General features: G+C 39.4%; 2 protein-coding genes across 6 annotated transcripts in view; both read left to right on the plus strand.

The window, feature by feature from the left end:
- The window catches only part of LOC121187038 (cGMP-dependent 3',5'-cyclic phosphodiesterase), a 139,768-nt gene extending 136,610 nt beyond the window's left edge, over window positions 1-3,158 (plus strand). For all 5 annotated transcript variants that reach the window (XM_041046087.1, XM_041046088.1, XM_041046090.1 and 2 more), the window contains one exon: window positions 332-3,158. In XM_041046087.1, coding sequence (XP_040902021.1) covers window positions 332-566 — 235 coding nt within the window. In that variant the 3' untranslated portion in view covers window positions 567-3,158. The remainder of the gene's footprint in view (window positions 1-331) is intronic.
- A 2,351-nt stretch (window positions 3,159-5,509) lies between these two features.
- On the plus strand, window positions 5,510-19,727 carry cul3b (cullin 3b). The gene is made up of 16 exons (XM_041046757.1): window positions 5,510-5,758; window positions 8,425-8,622; window positions 11,456-11,569; window positions 12,435-12,595; window positions 13,110-13,224; window positions 13,322-13,550; window positions 14,419-14,564; window positions 15,264-15,440; window positions 15,669-15,839; window positions 16,281-16,388; window positions 16,980-17,104; window positions 17,432-17,528; window positions 17,964-18,098; window positions 18,287-18,473; window positions 18,779-18,924; window positions 19,407-19,727. Exons 1-16 carry the CDS (start codon window positions 5,666-5,668, stop codon window positions 19,536-19,538), a joined length of 2,334 nt encoding a protein of 777 aa, XP_040902691.1. The 5' UTR covers window positions 5,510-5,665; the 3' UTR covers window positions 19,539-19,727.
- Window positions 19,728-21,322: the final 1,595 nt, after the last annotated feature.

The following is a 21,322-nucleotide window of genomic DNA, read 5'->3' on the forward strand; positions in this document are numbered from 1 at the left end:
TAAATAAGCAACTGTTTGCTAATACGTTTGCCATATCGACTTTATAAAGTGTTTACAGCTTGCTCAGTTGCCCCCAAGTGGCCATAAAACCCGTTAATGCGGGTTTCCCAAAATAAAATGCTCTGTAAAAAGAAGATACCATATATTAACACAATTAAAAAGAAAACATGCAAAAATTTAAGAAATCAAAAGAATATGTAATTGAATTATCATTTACAGCTATTTGGGTCTAATTTACAGTACTAATGTGGAAGCCTCTCTCCACAAAGTCTTACAATAACAAACAACTCTATTTTAACTCATGTGCCACTACTATCCTCTGTCCATTTAGGCTGCTATCTGAACTGTTTCCTGGGGCCACTGAGTTATATGAGAGAGTGGCGGCAAATCGGGAGCAGTGGACCAAAGTGTCCCACAAGTTCACCATCCGTGGGTTGCCTAGCAACAACAGCCTAGACTTCCTGGACCAGGAATATGAGCTGCTGCAGTCCCAGGGTGCTTTCGGGAGCGACGACCACTGCCTCAACGGTTGCCTTGACGATGCAGATGGAGGAAGGGGTCAGTGATGACAGCTGGCTGCCGACGGTTTACTGAAGTTTTCTATGGTCCAAATAAGAGGCTGAGGATACCTTTTTAGCGACCTAAGAGGGAGGGGTCTCTCTGCTGTCAATCGCTTAGATGCTTAGCAGGCCATGCAGAATGGACTGGACCAAGTTTCAAACCAATTGAATCAGACAAGTGATTTGAAAGGAGTGGATCCATCTGAGCCGGTTCATTGATTAGATACTACTTGTTGCTTGTGTCTCCAGTTCAGGAAAGCAGAAGGTGGTGACTTTATCTTTTTCAGCAGCTATACTGGAAAAATAGGTTTGTACCACAGGTTCATTCATACAGTACCGATCCTGATTAAGATTGTAAAAACACAAACACACACCCACACGCTGACACACATGTACATGCACATACTGTGTAGACACACAAAATGGAGAAGAAAACAATTCGTTGTTATGGAAAAAGACTACGTCAACATGTAACAGTGACATAAAGTGCTATACTTTCTGTAAAATGTTTCATTATAGCTTATATTGATTTAAATGGCTCAGCTTTGTTCACACACAAACAGCTGCCATAGTCCCTCACCTGATGCTTATGAATGCATGCTGTATGGACACCTCATGTATTATTCCTTTTATCTGGGTCAGTGTTGATTTCTCCATGGCTAAGAAATTAATTTTTATACCATCAAGAACAGATTTTTGTACTCGGTTCTTCAAAGTGTATTTAATTCATTCATGATCATGAAGTTATATATAAGGGAAGATTTTTTTCATTTGCTTAGACAACATTTTAACCCTCATGTGTTCTGACTCATTTTTCCACATTTTGGGGTTGTTTAAGCGACAATTTGACAATCACTGATCAATTACAAAGTTCCACAGGTCCGTGGTCATGACCCCTCACTCCATGAGTAAAACTTTAACGACACATGCCCTGTGCATCTTAATTGCCACTGCATTAAGTATGCATTTACACCTCAAACAAAGGCCACCTGACCTTAAATCCAACCTGTTTATTTTTGTTAGTTATTTCCACTCCCTTGCACCTTTTTCAATTTCTTTTTTCTTTTTAGTTTACGAATTTCCTCATTAAACCACTTCAAATATAGAGCAACCGAAGCCCTTTAAAAGATCCATCTCATCTGTTAGTGTAAATGTGCCAGAGTAGAGCGTGTTATATGGAGTGTCTCATCGAGTGTGTCATATGGATCTGCCTTATTGCGCATCTTTGCTGCCTTTCTTAGAGCTTTTAATATATGAAAATTGAAATAAAGCGTCTGTTTAGTATGTATGTTGTATATTTGTTATAGTTTGAGTATCAAAGTGTTGACTGAATGATCACCATGCTCAGAAGATGTATATTTGTGAAATAACTGTGTAAAGACCTCAGATGTCATGTCATTTCACTTCTTTCTGTTTTAAGTTATGTATACAGCCACCAGAGGATATTCGGCAGACACAACAGCATTTATTCAGTTGTCAGTGCAGCCAAAAACTGTTTTCAAGAAAGATCTAGAGCTGTAGCCATCATAGAAATTATTCTTTCTTGAAAACATCTACAGTTCACCTTTGCTGCACTTCAAAGGAAATTTTTGGAAACTTAATAGTTAAGTTCTCAGATTGTGCTTCGTAGGAAACCTGACATTTTGGAGCCAAGGGGTTTTGTGTTAAAATGCGCCATATTCAGTTTTACCTTACAATGTTTTAAATAGGAAATGCTGCAGAGTTAGGGTAAGTCGACCACAGAAAAGTTACACAAAGAGAAACTTCTGTAATGGACCCCACTGTATGTAGGCAGTGTGTGTGTGTGGAGGGGTGAGAGTAAGTGAGCGAATGAGTGGATGAAACATGTGGGTGAGTAGATGAGCGGGAGAGAGGACTGGAGGTAGTTGGTTTAAGAGCAAGAGAGAAATGTTTGGTAAAACCAGTCTTTACAGAGCTGCTGTTGACAGAGATAAGGCAGACACAAACCTCAAGTGATGTGCTAGAATTTCTCCCCTTTTATGCAGCCCTGATAATGCTGGTGAGGGTAGATGAAAGGAAAAATATTGCAATCATAGGATTTAAATAAATAATTTTCTTTAAAAGGGTCTCATGAGGGTGCATTAGAGAGGAAGGTTAATTGGTGACCAAAATGGTTTGATGTATATGTTATACCTACAGTGGGAAATGCATTAGCACGATTGGATGAAATCGTTTGATCTGCCTTGGTTTGCTACATGAAGTGAATATTTTTTACTATAAAAGTTTTTAAAGGGCATACAGATGTGTTTGTAGAAGAGCCAATCTCTCTCTCTCTCTCTCTCTCTCTCTCTCTCTCTCTCTCTCTCTCTCTCTCTCTCTCTCTCTCTCTCTCTCTCAAGCTCTTTCTCTCACATGTGGTTTTCCCATTTCTGTTATTTTTAAACCACTGTTTCATATGTACCTGCCTTTTTTCATGTGCAATATGAAGTGTCTGCCTCTGTGATGTTGCATAGATTCCTATGTAAATACCTATGCCTCTTGTTAAATTATTACTTTCAGTCTGGGTTCCCAAAAGCATTTCAGAGTTAGATCATGATGTTTCAATTAAAAAAAAAAAAAAAAAAAAAAAAAAAAAAACACTGCTTGCTTCTCTCAATGCCTTTGGGAATCTTGACCCAGGACAGTTTTCTATACTGAGTGTGTATCTGTCCCTATGTTTGTTTTTTTAAAGTCAGGGCTAAATGTGCCAAGCAAACATTTTCTACTTCCTGGCCAAGCTGCAAACTGAAAAACGGACATAACTTCAAATACTATTTTTGTTCTCTAATGTCAGCGTGTTGGTGAGGGCTGTCTTCATACAAAACTTTTCTGATGCATCATGACCAGGTCTGAACTGTTTCATTTCAGACCAGGTCTGAAATTGCGGCTCATCCAGGAAGTATGAACCCAGTCTATTTCCCATCATCACAGCGCAGCAGGACTTTAACCTGTGATGTAATGTCATTGTAATGATCACCTGTGACATAATTGTTAAAAGTGGCAAAAATATAATTGCTGTAAATATCAAAGTTTTAAAAGAAAATGTTACTTGATTGTCTGTCATTATTACAATGGGAAGTATTTCAATTCTGTAATGTATTTAAAGTGGTTGCATCCTGTTCTCTTTATTATTTTCATGCCATTTTTGAACAACCCCATGCTTAGATGTTTAGACAGAGGGGATGAAAGAAAAAAATATATGTTTATTTGGGATATACATATGATATTCTATCACAAAGAAGAACCCAAACTAATCTAAAATGTATAAATGAAGCTTATACTGAGGACTAAATCCAGTCATCTGTTAATTATTTGTTTCGTTGAGTTCTGAGTGCTGGTGGTCTTGTTCTTCTTCAGATGTTATGAACAAGGACATTTTTGACAAGAAGACAAATGAAATTTTGATTTTATTTATTTTTTCTTTTCTTTTCTTTCTTGGAATAAATCTGGTGAAAGGCCCATCTCATCTCTTTTCCTCCTCCTCAACAACGCTATCATGTAATGTTTTTTTGTTTCTATTAATTATAAAATTACTGGGTTGCCTGGGATTGTGTGTGGGTGACATCATGGTTCTGTGACACTGGTTTAGTCATCACAGTGGCATCTCTGTTGATCCTGTCACCCTGTCCCATATACTGATACTGTATAAGCATGGCCAGATTAACACACATACTGACTCCTACCCTCCAACAGTCGGCATTAACTGAAGCTTTTATTAGGATGAGGTTACAAAGAAGACATGCCCACATAATATTTTGCTAAGAGCTCCAGAAACCAACCAACTGATGTAAAATTACATTAAACAGAAATTTGTGTGGGAATATGCAACAGTTAAGAATTGAACATTAGTCCCTTAATTGGATTTTTAGTTGATATTTTGCTTAAAAGCATCTGGATTCATTCAAATTGTCCCATGCCAATGAAAATAAGACAAATCTTAACAAAAACAGCAACACTGCAGTGGTGTGTGTGAGAAATTCAAGCCAGGAAAGTTATCTAAGGTAGGAAAGCATTAAATCTGACATTCTAATAAAAATCAGATTGAAGATGTTTCTCTTTCTAAAACAACCCAATTACACAATTAAATAAAGTTGAGTCACTAAGACTCAACACAGCCCAAACCAACCCAGCTGCACACAAATCACATTAGCCTGGGACAAAAAGAAAAGTTATTATCCATTAAACTTCCTCTAATTTCATTGGTGGAATGTGCGACTACTATACTAAAGTACAGTTTTGACAATATTGCACTTTTCACTCCACCACATTTAGAGCAGCTAGATTTTTCCATTTAAAATGTACAAAGAACTTATAAAATATGACACTTTCTTATTACAGTACTGTTCCTATCAATAAGTAGAGCTGAACAACTTGCTAATAAGTGATTAGCTGACTGCCAGAAAATGAATGGCAACTTTTTAAATAATGGCTTATGGGACTTTTCAAGCAGAGATGTCAAACATTTCATGATTCCTGCTTTTTAAATGCGAGTATTTACATTGTTTCCTTGTAAGTATTTTAATCATTTGTAATTATTTTACATCGTTTTGAGGTTTGGACCCCAGCTTGGACTAAACAAACACTGTGACAATGTCACAGTTTTTCTGAAATTTTACAGACCAAACAAATAATAATCTGACTGATCTACTATGAAAAGCAGGGGTCAGATGCTGCTTGGACATTAATGCACCAGAAATAATGATCTAATGACAATATATAACAGTAGAACAGTCACTTCTCAGTTGAGTACTTTTGTACATTTTCCTGATTATAGTTACGTATGTTTACTTCTATATTATTTTCAATATTTTCACAGTGTGGTAATTACACTTTTACTTCATAAACGTTCTTGTAAAGTACAGGTACATGTAAAGTTGAGAAATTTATATTATTGATTTCTCGCGTGAGTTGGAGTGCGTGAGCTCTGCGCAATGAGAACTGCAGGTAGTCCGCCATTGCTGCATGAAGAAGTATCGGATTTGGCGTTAGGCTGTCAACAATAAACTTGCGGTGCCGGGACGCGGAGCTACGAGGTCGAGTGAAAGCTCGTCGGCTGCTCCATAAACCAGTAGTCACCCCCGTCCCTCCCTGGACAACACTTTCATATGAATACGGAGCCCACGGACGAGGCAACCATGTCCAATCTCAGCAAAGGCAGCACCAAGAAGGACACCAAAATGAGGATACGGGCCTTTCCTGTAAGTGCACGCCGCAGTCAGTGCTCTGCCTGCCCGACGGGCGGTGACTCGACCACCGTGGTCTGGGCTGCTGGCTAAATGCTAGCAGGCTAAACCAGCTGAGCATCAGATATGACTTGCCTGTCCGTAAACAAAGTACAGCCGTCAAATGCCCAGTCGCCCTCAGTCTTGACTGCTCGGCCGGGTCTGTGCTCTGGTAATCTCGATGATAAGTTTTATGAATCACTTTCATTGGCTTTTAACGTATAAATATCTCATAACTCCCCAAACCTTAGCTTGCAGACTGGATGTGTCGACATAGCCGAGGCTAGCGTTAGCACTGGCTCTTGACACTTGTTGTTTTGACTGTTTTTGGCTTTCTCTGTCACATTCATCACATGTTGAGGGGTCTGAGCTCGAAATCCAACTGACCTTTGTGCACTAAAATGCGCGCTATAGAGTTCCAAATGCATGCAAGAACAGACATCAGCGTTACCACAGCTGTAACTGGATGCTAACAAAAAAAAACACAAGTCAGCTAACCTAGTTCTGGGTTTGCATTAATGGCTCTGCCAGTGGTAATTCAAAGTCCTGGTTTTGTTGTTATTTCAGTGGTGAAGTTGTGATGCTGGGTTTCTCTCCTTGTCTACTTGGCACTCTCTTTGTCTGCAAGTCATTGAAAGACCTCATTTATGAACTGACCTCATTCTGCATAAAATTGTATTTCAGCACGTCTGTGACTTGCTGAGTGAAACTGTACGTTATCCAGAGCCTCTGAGTAACAGACTAATTTCAAGTTGTGTGCTGGTGACAGTTGCCACATAGTTTGCTTGTGCTAATACATGGAGGACCTTTACTTATGTGAGCCTGTTGAATGTGGCTGAGTCCTGACAGAGACTTGTTGTCAGGGCTGACATGCATGTGTTTGGGCTTGTCTGCTGAGAAGGAGCACACACTGTTCCTCCTCACTAAGGGTGGCACATATTAAGTTTTCCCTTGCAGCATGCATTTGGCTATTGTGAACCCCTTAAGCATGCAGAAAAAAAATAATTTAAAGCTTTTAAGATTTGTAGTTATAAGGATGCACAACAGCTCACTCCTGTGCAGAACTACATGTTTTTCACCCAGACTGTGTGCCTGGTACCTTAAAATTCATTCCTTCTGCTTTTCCTATTCGTCAGCAAAAGCTTGACAAATCAGACACGTTTTCCAACCACTTTGCAAACTGAAACAGCCAGCTTTTAAGTCATATTGCTATTGGTTTGGACTTTTTGTTAGTTTAGTCACATTTAGAAATGTGTGGAAATGACAGATACAGCAATACAAAACCCCAACTGTTCCTTAAAGATTTAATACTTATCGACTGGCATATATGACAACAGGCCATACTCATGGTGTATAGATATTGCCATGTATCTCTTTAAATTGACATCTTCCTCATAGAGCTAATGCTACTATTAATGCTAGCTCTACTTTGGAGCTTGCTTCAACAGAGTTAATTCCCATGGGGAGTTCTGAGTCTTCCTCAGGCATACTTCAGTAGGACATGTCAAGAACTGAACATCTGACCTTTTTTGGGATAGACTTCCTAACCACTATCCCAATAATTTAGATCTATCTGTCTATCTATCTATCCCAATAATTTATTGGATTAATTGGATGTTAAGCAAGATGTCAAAGGGTAAACTGAGAGCGAGCATTTAGGAATACATGCTTTATCCAAATCAAAATGAAGCAGCTTTACCACGGAGCATACCAAAGTTATCAGACTATCTCAGGATTTCTTGAGAAACTGCAAAGTGTCTCTTAACCTACGACACAGCGATGGAATGGAAAATAAAAAGTTAGTGCTCATTGTTGTGTACTAACTCTGTTGTTGCCTTTCTGTCACCAGACTGGAAGTGCAGTACTTTGGGAAAGCTCATTTGTAACATTGAAGTTCAGTGTTTTTTGTGAGTTTGTGTTAAATACATACTGTTTCTTGTCCATGGGTTCAAATGAGCTGGCATAGTAACTCTGCTTCTCGGAGTCTTTAACATAGGTGTCATGTTAGGAACTTTCTGATGTAAGGCAGTTTTTGGGGTTTTTTGCCCCGTTTAATTCTTTCAGACTTGCATCTGCAGGACCATCCTGCATTTTTTGCTTTTATCAACAGACCCTAATGTCACAGCTCAAATATCAACTCTGTCCTCTTATCCTTTAAGGTACATGTTTAGCGGAGATTCATAAGGGCATTAAATACAGCAAGGAAGGAAGTATCACTTGAGAATTTCAGATCAGGGCAAAAGGTAACCTTCCCCATTTGTGTTCTTGTATAATAAGTTCACAGATGTGTGAACAGACAGCAAAGATGTGCAAGGTTATTAGAGGCTGGAGGAGTGTTACCGTCATCTCAGGTATAACGCAGTGCCCTGTTAGTTTCTCATTCTCAGTAACAAATTAAATAATTAAATGTGAACTGACAGTTGAGGAATATTATAGACCTTTACAAAGCTTGTGGTTATTAATGAGGACTAATCAGGTAGACCATTTAGTCTGTATCCTGTTTCCTAGCCCATATTTCCAATGCAGAAAAAATTCAAGGGAAAAACTACACAGAGGTTAAAGTTTTTCTGCATCAAGAGGCTTTATTTTGAATAAAGATCCTCAGCTCTAAGTGTTGATTCAAGTAATTTTGCATTTTGCAGATGACGATGGATGAGAAGTACGTCAACAATATCTGGGACCTTCTGAAGAATGCCATCCAGGAGATACAGAGGAAGAATAACAGTGGCCTGAGCTTTGAGGAACTTTACAGGAACGCGTACACGATGGTGCTCCACAAACATGGAGAGAAGCTGTACACGGGCCTGCGGGAGGTCGTCACTGAACACCTTATCAACAAAGTAAGACTAACGGAGATTACAGGCTAACAGTTGTAGAACTTCAAGCATATTTTGGCGGGACCAGTTAGGACTACATATCCTGTAGTAAACACATTAGTAATTCCTTAACCATACAAGCCCTTAGTATTTTGAAATGCCATGCTCTGCCATCACATATAATGAGGATAATTTTTGTGAAAATATCACTGCAATGTGCTTATTTTCAGTGTCAGAAGAAATTATAACTCCCGTAAAGGTGCACCACTTCAGCTCGGTTAATTTGCCAGGCACTCAAAGTCAAGTGATGACAGATTGAATTTAAACATGATTTGTGCTTCTGTTTTTGTGTGTGAAAGTGCATTTGACTTCTTTGTGACTCAAGTGTGTAATAGCTAATTACCTGTAGATACTTGCTTAATATTTAAGATAGAGTTGAAAAAAAATATAGAACTAGGTCTACATTTAGAAACGCAAGCATTATTAGTTGATCTGCGGTGACAGTAACTGATCTGTGGATAGTGTTAATGCCCCTGTTACTGCAATGATTTTAAGCATTGATCCTTCAAAGTTTAATCAGGCAAATTGATTGAATTTTGGATCCTGATTTAAGCTAACTGCTTGAAAGTTTCTTTTCAGTAGCCTTTTTGGTTCTTAACAGAATCTGTCACATATTTCATATTGAGATTCACATTATTCTTTGGCCTGTGACAAAAGTGAAACAAAGGTAACACCAGAAAACATGAGCTATTTCCGTTCATGAGCTGCATCGGGAGGATGAAAGAGGGTTTTAATGACGTTAGAAAGGTGGAGAACACAATTTCAGAGGTTTACTCCGGTCTTGTCTACTGGGGGATTTGTAAAACTCTTTAAGGATCACTCAAACCTCCTTTTGACAGATTCTTCATTTCTGTGACTGGCCCGGATTTGAAGGCAGGGTCCTTGAGTGGTAATTGTCTTCTAGGTTCTCAGCTGTACGAGGTTACTCTTTCATAAAACTGCTTTTGCCTTGTGTGTGACAGAAGTGCATTCGTTTTTGAATGACTCCTTTACGGAACACAATTTTCAACAAACTGGATATTTAATTGATTTATTTACCTGGAGAAATCACTTGCAAGGGAAATGGCAGACATGCCAAATGTTACTGGAACTGGATTATTCTAAGCAGTCTGTTAAAAAAAAATTGCACAAGGGGACGGCAATCCAACGCTGATCCTGTAACGATGAGATTAGTTCATTTAAAAATCCTGCTAATAAGTTGGAGAAGCCATCGGTGAATGTTTTTCCTAAGCTGTCACTTGTTTTTTGTTGCACGTAATTAGCAACAAATTAAGTTTGGCCATGTGACATCTGTAGTGAATGCCTCTGTGCAGCTTACAGTGTGCAGATACCAATGAGCAATATTTCAGCAGGCTGCTGTTGTATACCAGCCAGATGGTTTTACAGCTTAATTAAATGCACATTCTCAACTTGGCAGGCTCAGTAAATTAACAGTGAGGGACTGTCAACAAGGAACAGATCAAAGAAGAGAGATCTGATGCCGGTGTGTTATTATTGTCTAATAATGATCCAAATATCATTTTGAATTCAAATAGAGTAATAATGGTTTGCATTCCACCTAAAAATCTACAAACAAATCGTAGATACTTGTTTTGAAAACAACTCAAAGATAAAAAATGTTCTTTTGCACCTCAACCTCAACTGACCTTACTGTACCATACTGCAAGGTTATTCATATGCAGCAGTCACTCTGCTTCTCAGCTGGTTTTATTATTCTTCCATTAAGAATAATGCTTTCTGCCATCAGGATGTAAGAGTTCTTTGAGCAGTGACACTAACTTAGTTAACACTCTCAGCTCAACTTGCTGCCCAGCACTGACCAGGACAGCAGGTGAATTTTGAAGCCAGCATAAAAGAGGTGACAGTCTGTCATCTAGACAAGGCCTGAAGTAGAGCTTAAAATCCTGCTCATCTTCATGCATGTCATTTCAACCACAGCCAAACTTTCCGCTAAAATATCATGTTTTTCTTTTTTCTACAAAAACTTCTGGTCTTACTTCTTCTAATAGTTCAGTGTGACTGCAGAAACAGAGCAACAACCATATACACAGTTTTCTGGCCAAAAGCCAATGGATGAAATCACACTTGTGTTGCAATTATGATGATTTATAGTTGTGCATCACGTCCTTCTAACATCATTTTATAATGAATATGGCCAGCATTAAACAGTTGTTTCATATATGAATTTTACTCTTAACTTGTGTATTTTTAACATGATGGAGCAGCAGCTCAGAACAGATGTACAAGCTGTAAAATGTATAGCTACCTCATAATCACTTTTCTAGCTAAGCTCTGAGTGCGCATAATGAGTCTTTGATTTAAAGGCTTGTTCAGATATATGGGTTTGCACATAAACATTTGATCTGAATGTGTAAAAGAAGTTAGTATGTCTGTGAGGGTTGATGTCATGCAACCTTTGGAGCAGTTGGTAATTCATCATCTGTGTTCAGAAGGAGAAGAAAAAAGAAGGGTCAGTGTGCCCTTAAGAATCTTACTCTACAGAGACATTGGTTTACAGTGCTGAGTCACTCTGCAGTGTGACTATTATCAAGCTGTTGTACGCCTGACTAGTAGGGAAAAGGTATTTTAGAAACAGCAGAGTAGGGTCACAGCAAAAGACTGCACGAGAAAGGAATCTCAGATGAAAGTGTTCGCTTGATTCAGGAGCATTTGTCCTCTTAAACAGTAAGTTTCCAAGTTTTGTTTTGTTCATGGTCAGGCATTTTGTTGTCCCTGACGCTGCACAACAGGCTGTAATGCGTCCCTCCTCGTGTGTGTTTGTGTGTCTCGCCCAAAGGTACGAGAAGATGTCCTCAACTCTCTAAACAATAACTTCCTCCAAACTCTAAATCAGGCCTGGAATGACCACCAGACAGCGATGGTGATGATCAGAGATATCCTGATGTATATGGTGAGTAGCTGATGTTTTCCTAGATTCTCACATAACACATTTACATAGCTCACAGAAGATATTCATCATCAAACTGAATGATACTACGCATCAGTGAGGAGTGCCAACAGCATTATATAAATGAATGCTGGTCAGTGTTGTAGAAAAACATGCAGCACTTCAGGTATTCCTCATGCACATCAGCTGTTGGAGGGGAATTAGATTATTTGTTCTGTTATCTGACTAAAACAAAAGATTCTTCTGTCACATCACACAAAAAAATCTTAGGGATTTGTAAAGCAGTAAAAAAAAACAATACATTTGTTGACTGGGCTACATCATTAAAAACAATACACACGCCCAGTGCTGTTTTTTTGCTCATTACTACTGTGACCACTGTAAAGTAACACACTCATCAAGAAGCACCGCTGACATGGGTCAGTGTATGATTTGTCCACTAAGCTACATGAGGGCAGGGCGCAGTCCAATAGTATGGACGTACACTGTTGATCTCTGGTCATATTTGCATAGTATTACCACAGAAACAGATAATGTATGTATGTAAAAATGAACCTGAAACTGTTTTGTTGTTGAATCATCACTGAGGAATGAAGAACACCATGTCTTCTTTGGAAATGTCACTCTATAAACGATTTATCTTATCAGTATTTCAGTTATGTTAAAACATACATGAAAACAGAAGGCTGGATCAGGAAGTAACTAAACACTGTACGTTATTAAAACAGAACTGATAAGAAGCTGGATTTTATTTTTTTTGCAGTGTGACAACTGTTGAACACAACTATGACACAAAAGACACTGACATTGAAAAAAAGTGCTTACGTCTAATGATAACATTCTGTATTCTTATGTGTTTGTCCTACAGGACAGGGTGTACGTACAGCAGAACAATGTAGAGAATGTCTACAACCTGGGTCTTATCATCTTTAGGGATCAAGTGGTTCGCTATGGCTGCATCAGAGACCACCTCCGACAGACCCTGCTGGATATGATCGCACGCGAGAGGAAGGGGGAGGTGGTGGACAGGTAGCCAAAATTTCAAACACAGGATTGTTGTCTAATTAATTACCAGCTGACGTCGGAAGGGTCATTTTAATTTCAGCTGCACATAAGCTTGGAAGAAAATGGAATTTACATTCTTCATAGTTGATGAAGGAAATAATAATTAAGGAAAATGATAAATCATTATGTCTCACCAGAGGAAGACAGGGTGCATGGTTTTGGCATAAACAATAAAAGAGCTGTCATGTAGAGCTGCTACAATTACAGCTGCTGGGATGTTCATTGAAACAAAGCCTCTGACATTTTTAAAACATTTATTTATTTATTTAATGGGCATTGTGTGCTGGAGAGTGTTTTGTATTTTTGTTTTTAAGTGAATGAATAATCAAAATTTAGTTGGCAGTCATAGTACGTGTGACATTAGCCTCCAGAAATGTTTTTTATTGTTTCTTTGTCATTTTAAATTGCAGCTTTTTTTATTGTCTTTTGCATTACTGAGTGTGCCTTCAACATTTGGCCTGCTTCTCCTCTCCTCCAGGGGGGCCATTAGAAATGCCTGCCAAATGTTAATGATCCTCGGCCTTGAAGGGAGATCTGTTTATGAAGAGGACTTTGAGGCACCGTTCTTAGAAATGTCTGCAGAATTTTTCCAGGTTTGTGAGAAAACATCATTCCCCTGACTGTTCATTGTTCATGGCATAAAAACGTTTCTGTCCTCTGTAGCTCATGAGTGTTTCTTGTTTAATGTAGATGGAGAGCCAAAAGTTCCTTGCAGAAAACAGTGCCAGTGTGTACATAAAGAAGGTGGAGGCCAGGATTAATGAGGAGATTGAGCGGGTGATGCATTGCCTAGATAAGTCCACAGAGGAGCCTATTGTCAAGGTGGTGGAAAGGGAACTCATCTCCAAACACATGAAAACCATCGTAGAAATGGAGAACTCAGGCCTGGTCCACATGCTCAAGAACGGCAAAACAGACGGTAAGTGCTCCCTTCGTACGCTGCTCAAGGCCGGTTAATAGTTCTGCGTAGGCTCGATCCAGAGCCTACTCTGTTGTTAACATTTGTACCTGTGTGATGGTGTGGTGTTTACAACCACTGAACTGACTGAGGCAGAAGGAGGGTGAATTTTCTGTGCTTTTCCTGTCACTTAGACATGCTACTAAATGGGCCAATTACAGTTGTGGCGGTTTCAATTGCCATAACATGTAGATACATTTGTAGGGAGCTGCATGTTAGGCTACAGTGTCAATTCTACACAGATGTATAAACTGGCCTTTATACTTCATTTCTGCAGCATCTGTAGTTGGTCATTTATCAGTGAAAATGAAATCCACACAAGTTGTAGTGAAAGTTTATATATCACTCCACAAAACGGAGAAATAGAAATCCCTAGCACTCTTTAATAAACCTTGTAACTGTCACTTGCAGAAGATGTTTGTTTTACTGGATCAGTAATACTGTCACAGTGTGTTCCCCTTGCTCGTATCACAAACAATGAAAAATGAGGAATGTAAGAAGGATTTGATTTTCTGCCTTCAGAAAATATTTTCATATTATTCAGCTCACTGGTACTTAGTTCTCTCAATTCACTCAAATAAACCTTCTTTCCAGGAGAGCTCAGCTGATTTTCAGTTGGTAGAAATAGATTTCTGATGTGTGTGTGTGTGTGTGTGTGTGTGTGTGTGTGTGTGTGTGTGTGTGTGTGTGTGTGTGTGTGTGTGTGTGTGTGTGTGTGTGTGTGTGTGTGTGTGTGTGTGTGTGCATGTGTGTGCGTGTGTGTGCGCGTGTGTGCGTGTGTGTGCGTGTGTGTTTGTGTGTGTGTGTACTCATGCATATCCATCTGCAGATTTGGCGTGCATGTACAAGCTGTTCAGCAGAGTTCCCAATGGGCTGAAGACCATGTGTGAGTGTATGAGCTCATATCTGAGGGAGCAAGGCAAGGCTCTCGTGTCGGAGGAGGGAGAGGGAAAGAATCCTGTGGACTACATCCAGGTAAGATGCTCGGTTATCAGCGGGCATTGCAGTGTAGTTATATTTTTGCTTAACCTTGTGAACCAGCAGGAACATCATGTGAAACCTTCAATTAATTTGCGTCAAGAAGATGGGAAACAGGTCAGATGGTACACATGCTCTGTTGAAGCACACTGTAACCTTCTCACCACATATATGCTTTCACTGAACGAGAGAGAAGAGGATACTGGTGCTTACATCCAGCCTTGTTAGAGATCATGGAGTGATTTCCACTGGCTCAGTGGGCTGTAGGGCACCATTGCGTGTCAAGCCTTGACCATAATGCACTTCCATAACCTCCCAGCAGAGGATAACTGCTCTGACCCCCTGTGCTCGTGGCCACAAATCATGACCGTCTGTGCCCTCAGCCACACTTTGTTGTTGTGGTGTGCTGAGCTGAATAACATGTGAGGTCATTCAGGAGAGTAGAGAGAAGGCACTGTATTTGAGAATCTTGTTATGTTCATCCTACAGTACTTTTGAAGCTCCTGTGTAAAAGTAGTTTCTGTGGTTTTGCAGTTTCACTCCTACGCTCCTGCTCTCATCTAACAGACAGCAGCCTCCGTGTTTTCTGACGAGATCGGCTCTCCTCTGCTGTAGCTACTGTTGGAGCTTTAATTGCTGTGTTAAGCTACTGCTAATGCAAACTGCTGCTGTATCATCCTTGTCTTGTCCCTGCAGGGTTTGCTGGACCTGAAGTCCCGTTTTGACCGTTTCCTCCAGGAGTCCTTCAATAATGACCGACTCTTCAAACAAACTATTGCTGGCGACTTTGAGTACTTCCTTAACCTCAACTCTCGCTCGCCTGAGTACCTCTCACTCTTCATTGATGACAAACTGAAGAAAGGTGTAAAAGGGGTGAGCCTTCTAATGAATCTGTACTCTTATTTTCAGACATAGACCACAGATATTACTGGCCTTCTTACTCAGGATGCCAAACCACATATCACCTAAACAAGAAATGCCATTATTACATGTCCAGAGATGAGAAATTCGGTCTCAGTTTGATAAAGGTGTAGGTTACTCCCATAAACTGGTGATGGGTGTAACCTGGACGTGTGTCATGTTTTTGTTTATTTAATGCAGCTAACAGAGCAGGAGGTGGAGTCCATACTGGACAAGGCCATGGTGCTTTTCCGCTTCATGCAGGAGAAGGACGTGTTTGAGAGGTACTACAAGCAGCACCTGGCTCGCAGGCTGCTCACCAACAAGAGCGTCTCTGATGACTCAGAGAAAAACATGATCTCAAAGCTCAAGGTGAGTAGGAGTGCAAGATGACCAAGTTACCTTCTTTGGAGTGAGATGAGAATGAGATTTCAGTCAAGTCTTATTGAATGATGAGGAGAACTGGTTATATAGCTCAAATGATTTTATGCAGTTTATTATTTTTTTTCCTTTGCTTAAAACTGCTCATCCAAAAAATTCATTCTTTTAATTTTTCACATCACTGAAACCTTCCATGATTCAGCTGATATTAAAAGGTGTTACTGTCACACACCTTGTGTGGTCTTGTGTGTCTAAATCCCTATGGTAAGGAAGTTTAGATAGAGCAAACATAGAGTAAGTAGGCTGTATCCACTTGTCACAGTTACAAAATGACAATTAACAGATTTGTTGACCACCATGTGAGTGTTCATTTACAGTAAATGGCATTTTCATTAGCTAAACGTCTTCCTTATCCTGCTCTTCTTTGCTCAGACCGAGTGCGGCTGTCAGTTCACCTCTAAACTGGAGGGTATGTTCCGGGATATGAGCATCTCCAACACCACCATGGATGAGTTTAGACAACATCTACAGACGACTGGGGTGAGGAGACGCTACACGCCACAATTCATTCTGTCAAAATTAAGAGCCCACTTGCTCTCTGTGATCATTACATGGCTGCTTGATTGACTGAGCATTGCTGCATTGCTCAGTTACATTAAATTAATTATGCACCTAACTATCCATATCCTGGGAATACATGGTGTTAATTTCTGGTTGTGCTGTGCAGTCACATGGCTTTTTGTCATTACAATGTCTGTTACTGCATCTGGTTGTCATTGTAATTTGCTCAAGTGCAATTAACGTTTAGTGCATAGTTCGTGAACTTGGAATGTGAACGCCATTAATCATTTGTTCATGTTTTTGCATAGTCTACAGCCAGAAAGGCATATTAAAAAGTCATTCAACCCATTTTGTAAAATTTAACTAAATAATTATTTCATAAAATGACAAGATTTTGAATTTAATTTCACAATAATAAAATATTCTGCTTTAGATTACAAACAAATTATTTGTTTCTAAACTTCTAATTGCACCATTAAAATGAGTGTACAATAGTATTAAGCTACAGGGTTTAATTACCACAGCATAGACCGAAACTTGATTGTGTATCTTGTGTTTTTCTAACTCCAGGTGTCACTTGGAGGGGTTGATCTCACTGTGAGAGTCCTGACCACGGGATACTGGCCAACACAATCAGCAACACCCAAGTGCAATATTCCTCCTTCACCACGACATGCATTTGAAGTTTTTAGGAGGTTGGTCCGTTAATACACTTGCACAGAATTAGAGGTTTGCTTCTTATATTTGTGCATGTTTTTTTCTGACATGTTTTTCTTTGTGATCCAAAAGGAGGAGTCTTACTAAGCCACATTATGTTTTGTTACAAGTGGAGGCTGACCAGAGTAACAAACCTTGTCAGTTCTTCAACATGTCTATTCCAAGAAATATAATTACCATAAATTGGTGCCATGCTCTATTGTCAAGGTCTTCTCCTAGGGCCTGTTGCAGAAAGTACTAACAGCTTAATTATTCCTCATTCTATTCTTAGAGGTTAACCTAGAGTGACTCCACTCTGCTTGTAGGTTTTACCTTGGTAAGCACAGCGGCAGACAGCTCACACTGCAGCACCATATGGGCTCTGCAGATCTAAATGCCACCTTCTACGGTCCCATCAAAAAGGTATGTGCCACCTGTAAAGAAGAATATATTAACACATTTTGGAACTTTATTCTTTAGTGTCACGTGAATATACAACAGAAAATAACAAGGTGACCTCGTTTTTGTGAGTTTCAGTTTTGAACAAAAACTTTCCATTAGCAACGGTGAAAGTGTTTAAATAATACTTTACTTTTAGATGTACAGCTGGAAACACTTTGTAACACACACACACACACACACACACAAATGAACACAATTAAATGTAACAAATAATTGTAAAAACAACTCAGTATTTTTACTGAAAATACCAACGTAATAACTGTGCAGATTTACATTATTTGAACAATGTGGAAATCTAGTGTTTTGGGGAATTTCCCGAAAAAAAATAATTTCTTGTGGAAAACGATTCTGAACCATGTTTTTAGATTGTGGTCTTTCATCCCCACATGTCAACAGGAGGATGGGTCAGAGGTCGGAGTGGGAGGGGCCCAGGTGACAGGCTCCAACACCAGGAAGCACATCCTGCAGGTCTCCACCTTCCAGATGACCATTCTCATGCTTTTCAACAACAGAGAGAAGTCCACCTTCGAGGTACAGAGTTTAATGCCTCTGAATTCTACACAATGTTCCCCTTGTATCATAAAAACACAAACAACAGCCTGATGATTGAGAATGGATGATTTCACCTGGATAAAGCATTTGTCATGAAAGTTTCTCAGTCTGTTACATCTTGCTTATTGTATTCTCATAAACCTGAATTTAATCTCTTCGCCCTGTAGGAGATCCAGCAGGAGACGGACATCCCAGAGAGGGAGCTAGTGCGAGCGTTGCAGTCGCTGGCCTGTGGGAAACCCACTCAGAGGGTCCTCACCAAGGAGCCCAAGTCCAAGGAGATTGAGAATGGCCACGTGTTTACAGTCAATGACCAGTTTACCTCCAAACTGCACCGTGTCAAGATTCAGACAGGTAGACTAAATCAAGTTCACATGAAGTTTTCTGATGAGAAACAAAATAGAAACAATATAGTCTGAAATGCATAGCAAGAGGAAAATTGCAGCACTGAACTGCAGTGCAGAGACATGAGGTGTTTCAATACTGTAATGTCACATTACCATGTACTGCAGTAAATTTAACAAAACGTTTGAAACTCTTAATGTTTTTCCTCATTATAAATTATTCAGAGCACTTACTTGGCAAGAAGTAAGTGTATTCTCTTAGTCTAATCCCTCCTTGTCATTTGCATGTACTTTCTTTGTTTTTGCACCTCCCAGTGGCTGCTAAACAGGGGGAGTCAGACCCAGAGAGGAAGGAGACGCGACAGAAAGTGGACGACGACAGGAAGCATGAGATCGAAGCTGCCATCGTTCGCATCATGAAGTCTAGAAAGAAGATGCAGCACAATGTCCTAGTAGCAGAGGTCAGTCAGCTCAAAGGGTTGCTGTGATTTTAAAGGAAAGCTATAACTTTAAAGCCTGAAGCTGCAACAGGCCATAGTTTATTACATTTGGTTCCACTTTTTTCACAATGAACATTGCCACAGAGCACAGGCTACATTATCTTCTCCTCAGTGAGCCCCCTAGTGGTAAATGATGCAGTGTACAAGAAGTGAGCTCTCTTTGGCTCTCAGCAAAGGAACATAGGAGGCAAGGCTGAAGATGAAATGAAAAGTAGAATAGAATAACAAACGTCCCAACTTACACAGTAAAAATTCCCTACACAGTTCTTTCCTTTGACCACAACCTGTCCAGAGTATTGGACAATGTTATGCAGTAATGGAACAGACAGTGAAAGCAAATGAAATAAACCAATATGATGATAATGGTGATTAAAATGAGAGTAATGATGTTTGGATAGAAAGAGATTTTAATACACTGGTTCCTGTATTTTGTGTCTCCTCAGGTCACGCAGCAGTTGCGAGCACGATTCCTCCCTAGTCCTGTAGTCATCAAGAAGCGCATTGAGGGACTCATTGAGAGGGAATATTTGGCGCGAACACCAGAGGACCGCAAAGTGTACACTTACGTAGCATAAAACAAGTGAATTCAATGAAAGCTAACATCGAGTTGAGAGAAACTGAGAGCCTTGTTTTTTTGTGGACTGCTATGCGTTTGAATGAACTTGGAAGTACTTTCATCATTGATTCTGGGAAACACTGGGAAGCTTAACTTTTCTTCCATAAATTGTGTAAAAAAAAAAAAAAATCATGCGAAAGATGGGGAAGTTTTCTAGCAATATTAGATTTCTTCTGCTGACTGAAATGAATGGAGGGGATCTAGTTTTGTACAAAACAATGTTTCTTGTGGCCTTTGGAGAGAATTGGGTGAGCCTGTTTGCCAGTTAACTGCGTGCTGTCGAGAACAAGCGTCAACATGTTAAAGCAAACACGCGGCTACATGGAGACCAAGAAAACATTTGAATTCACTTCCCTGTTTTAAATGTTAATGTCAGTGTGTTATGTTTGTGTTTTGTGGCACAATGATGGCTGTACAGGTGGACAGACACTCTCGGCCTTTTCCTCCCAGAGGATTTTAAATTTGAAGAAGACGACAAAGTGTTAACTGGTACAGACCTGGTTTGCATCAGCAGTAGAATACATTTTGAGTACTTGAGAAAACATGAAGAGTGCTTAATTTATGTTGCAGTTATGTTGTGTCTGATATGAATTAAGTGCACCTCACTCAGCTGAAATATTTAATGCCATTTTCAATATTTTGGCCAGGTCTGTACTAGTGGTTAGAGAGATCAAGAGCTGTAGCTTCACAGCATGCTTTTATCTAATGGATCAATCAGGGGACACACACACAGAAGCTCTATAGATGCTGTTTGGTCTCTCATGACACATTTTTCACTTCAGACGTGCTGTATGATTGGCCAAAAAATGATCGCTTCTCTTTGAATGGAAGGTTCCTTGTGGTGCAGGTTTCAAGGAGGATTTTTTTTTTCATTCTCGACTGCATTTTGAACAGGTGGAACCAGTCTAGCACCATGTTCTTATGTGTACAAATTGTAAAATAATTATTGTACTCACTGCAAAGGTGGATTGTACAGGGCCTTGTTTTCATCATATTAAATGTAGAATTAAAAAAAAAGTGAAGGGATGGGTTTTTCTTTTTTTTTACATCTCTCATGAGAAGGCCTTGGCAAACTTCAGAAATACTTGCCGCTCTAACCATAATTAAAGCTCAATGTAAATGGTAAGCCACAGTCAAAATCCCCAGGTTCACAAGAGGAACTTTGAACCTCTGAAACACATTGTTTACTACATTATTGTGTGATATAAGTGAACTGTTTTTTCTTAATCTTAATTAGAAAATACAATTAGTTAAATGTTTTGTTTTGTTGAAACTGTGTGGTCATTTGGGCTGAGCCGGGCTCAAGCATTAAATGATTGGAAAAAATTTTAGAAACAGCACATGCACCACAAACTACAGCCTCTGTAAACCAATTTCAACAAAAACTGAACATTGTAACCTTTGTTATTATAGAGCCCCAAAGTGTTGAATATCAACCACAAATAATAGAATCATATGAAAAAATGCAGGCAATATATGTCACAACCATGAGACTGTGAAACGTACCAAGACGTCTTTATTGAAAAGCATCTTGTCCTGCTTTTTTCATAGTAGCTGAGTTTATTTCAATTCATTTTTTTCTAAATGGCATTATTAAATAAAATGGTCACTGGGAGAAATGATTAAATAAACCATTCTTTTCAAAGTAAAAGCTAGTGGAACAAAAAAAAACTAAACTTACTAATTACTATAGTTGCTGTCAGAAGAAGCAGGATGAAACATTTCAGAATAATAAGCAGAGCT

Source organism: Toxotes jaculatrix, chromosome 9 (assembly GCF_017976425.1).
Source record: "Toxotes jaculatrix isolate fToxJac2 chromosome 9, fToxJac2.pri, whole genome shotgun sequence".
NCBI lineage: Eukaryota > Metazoa > Chordata > Actinopteri > Toxotidae > Toxotes > Toxotes jaculatrix.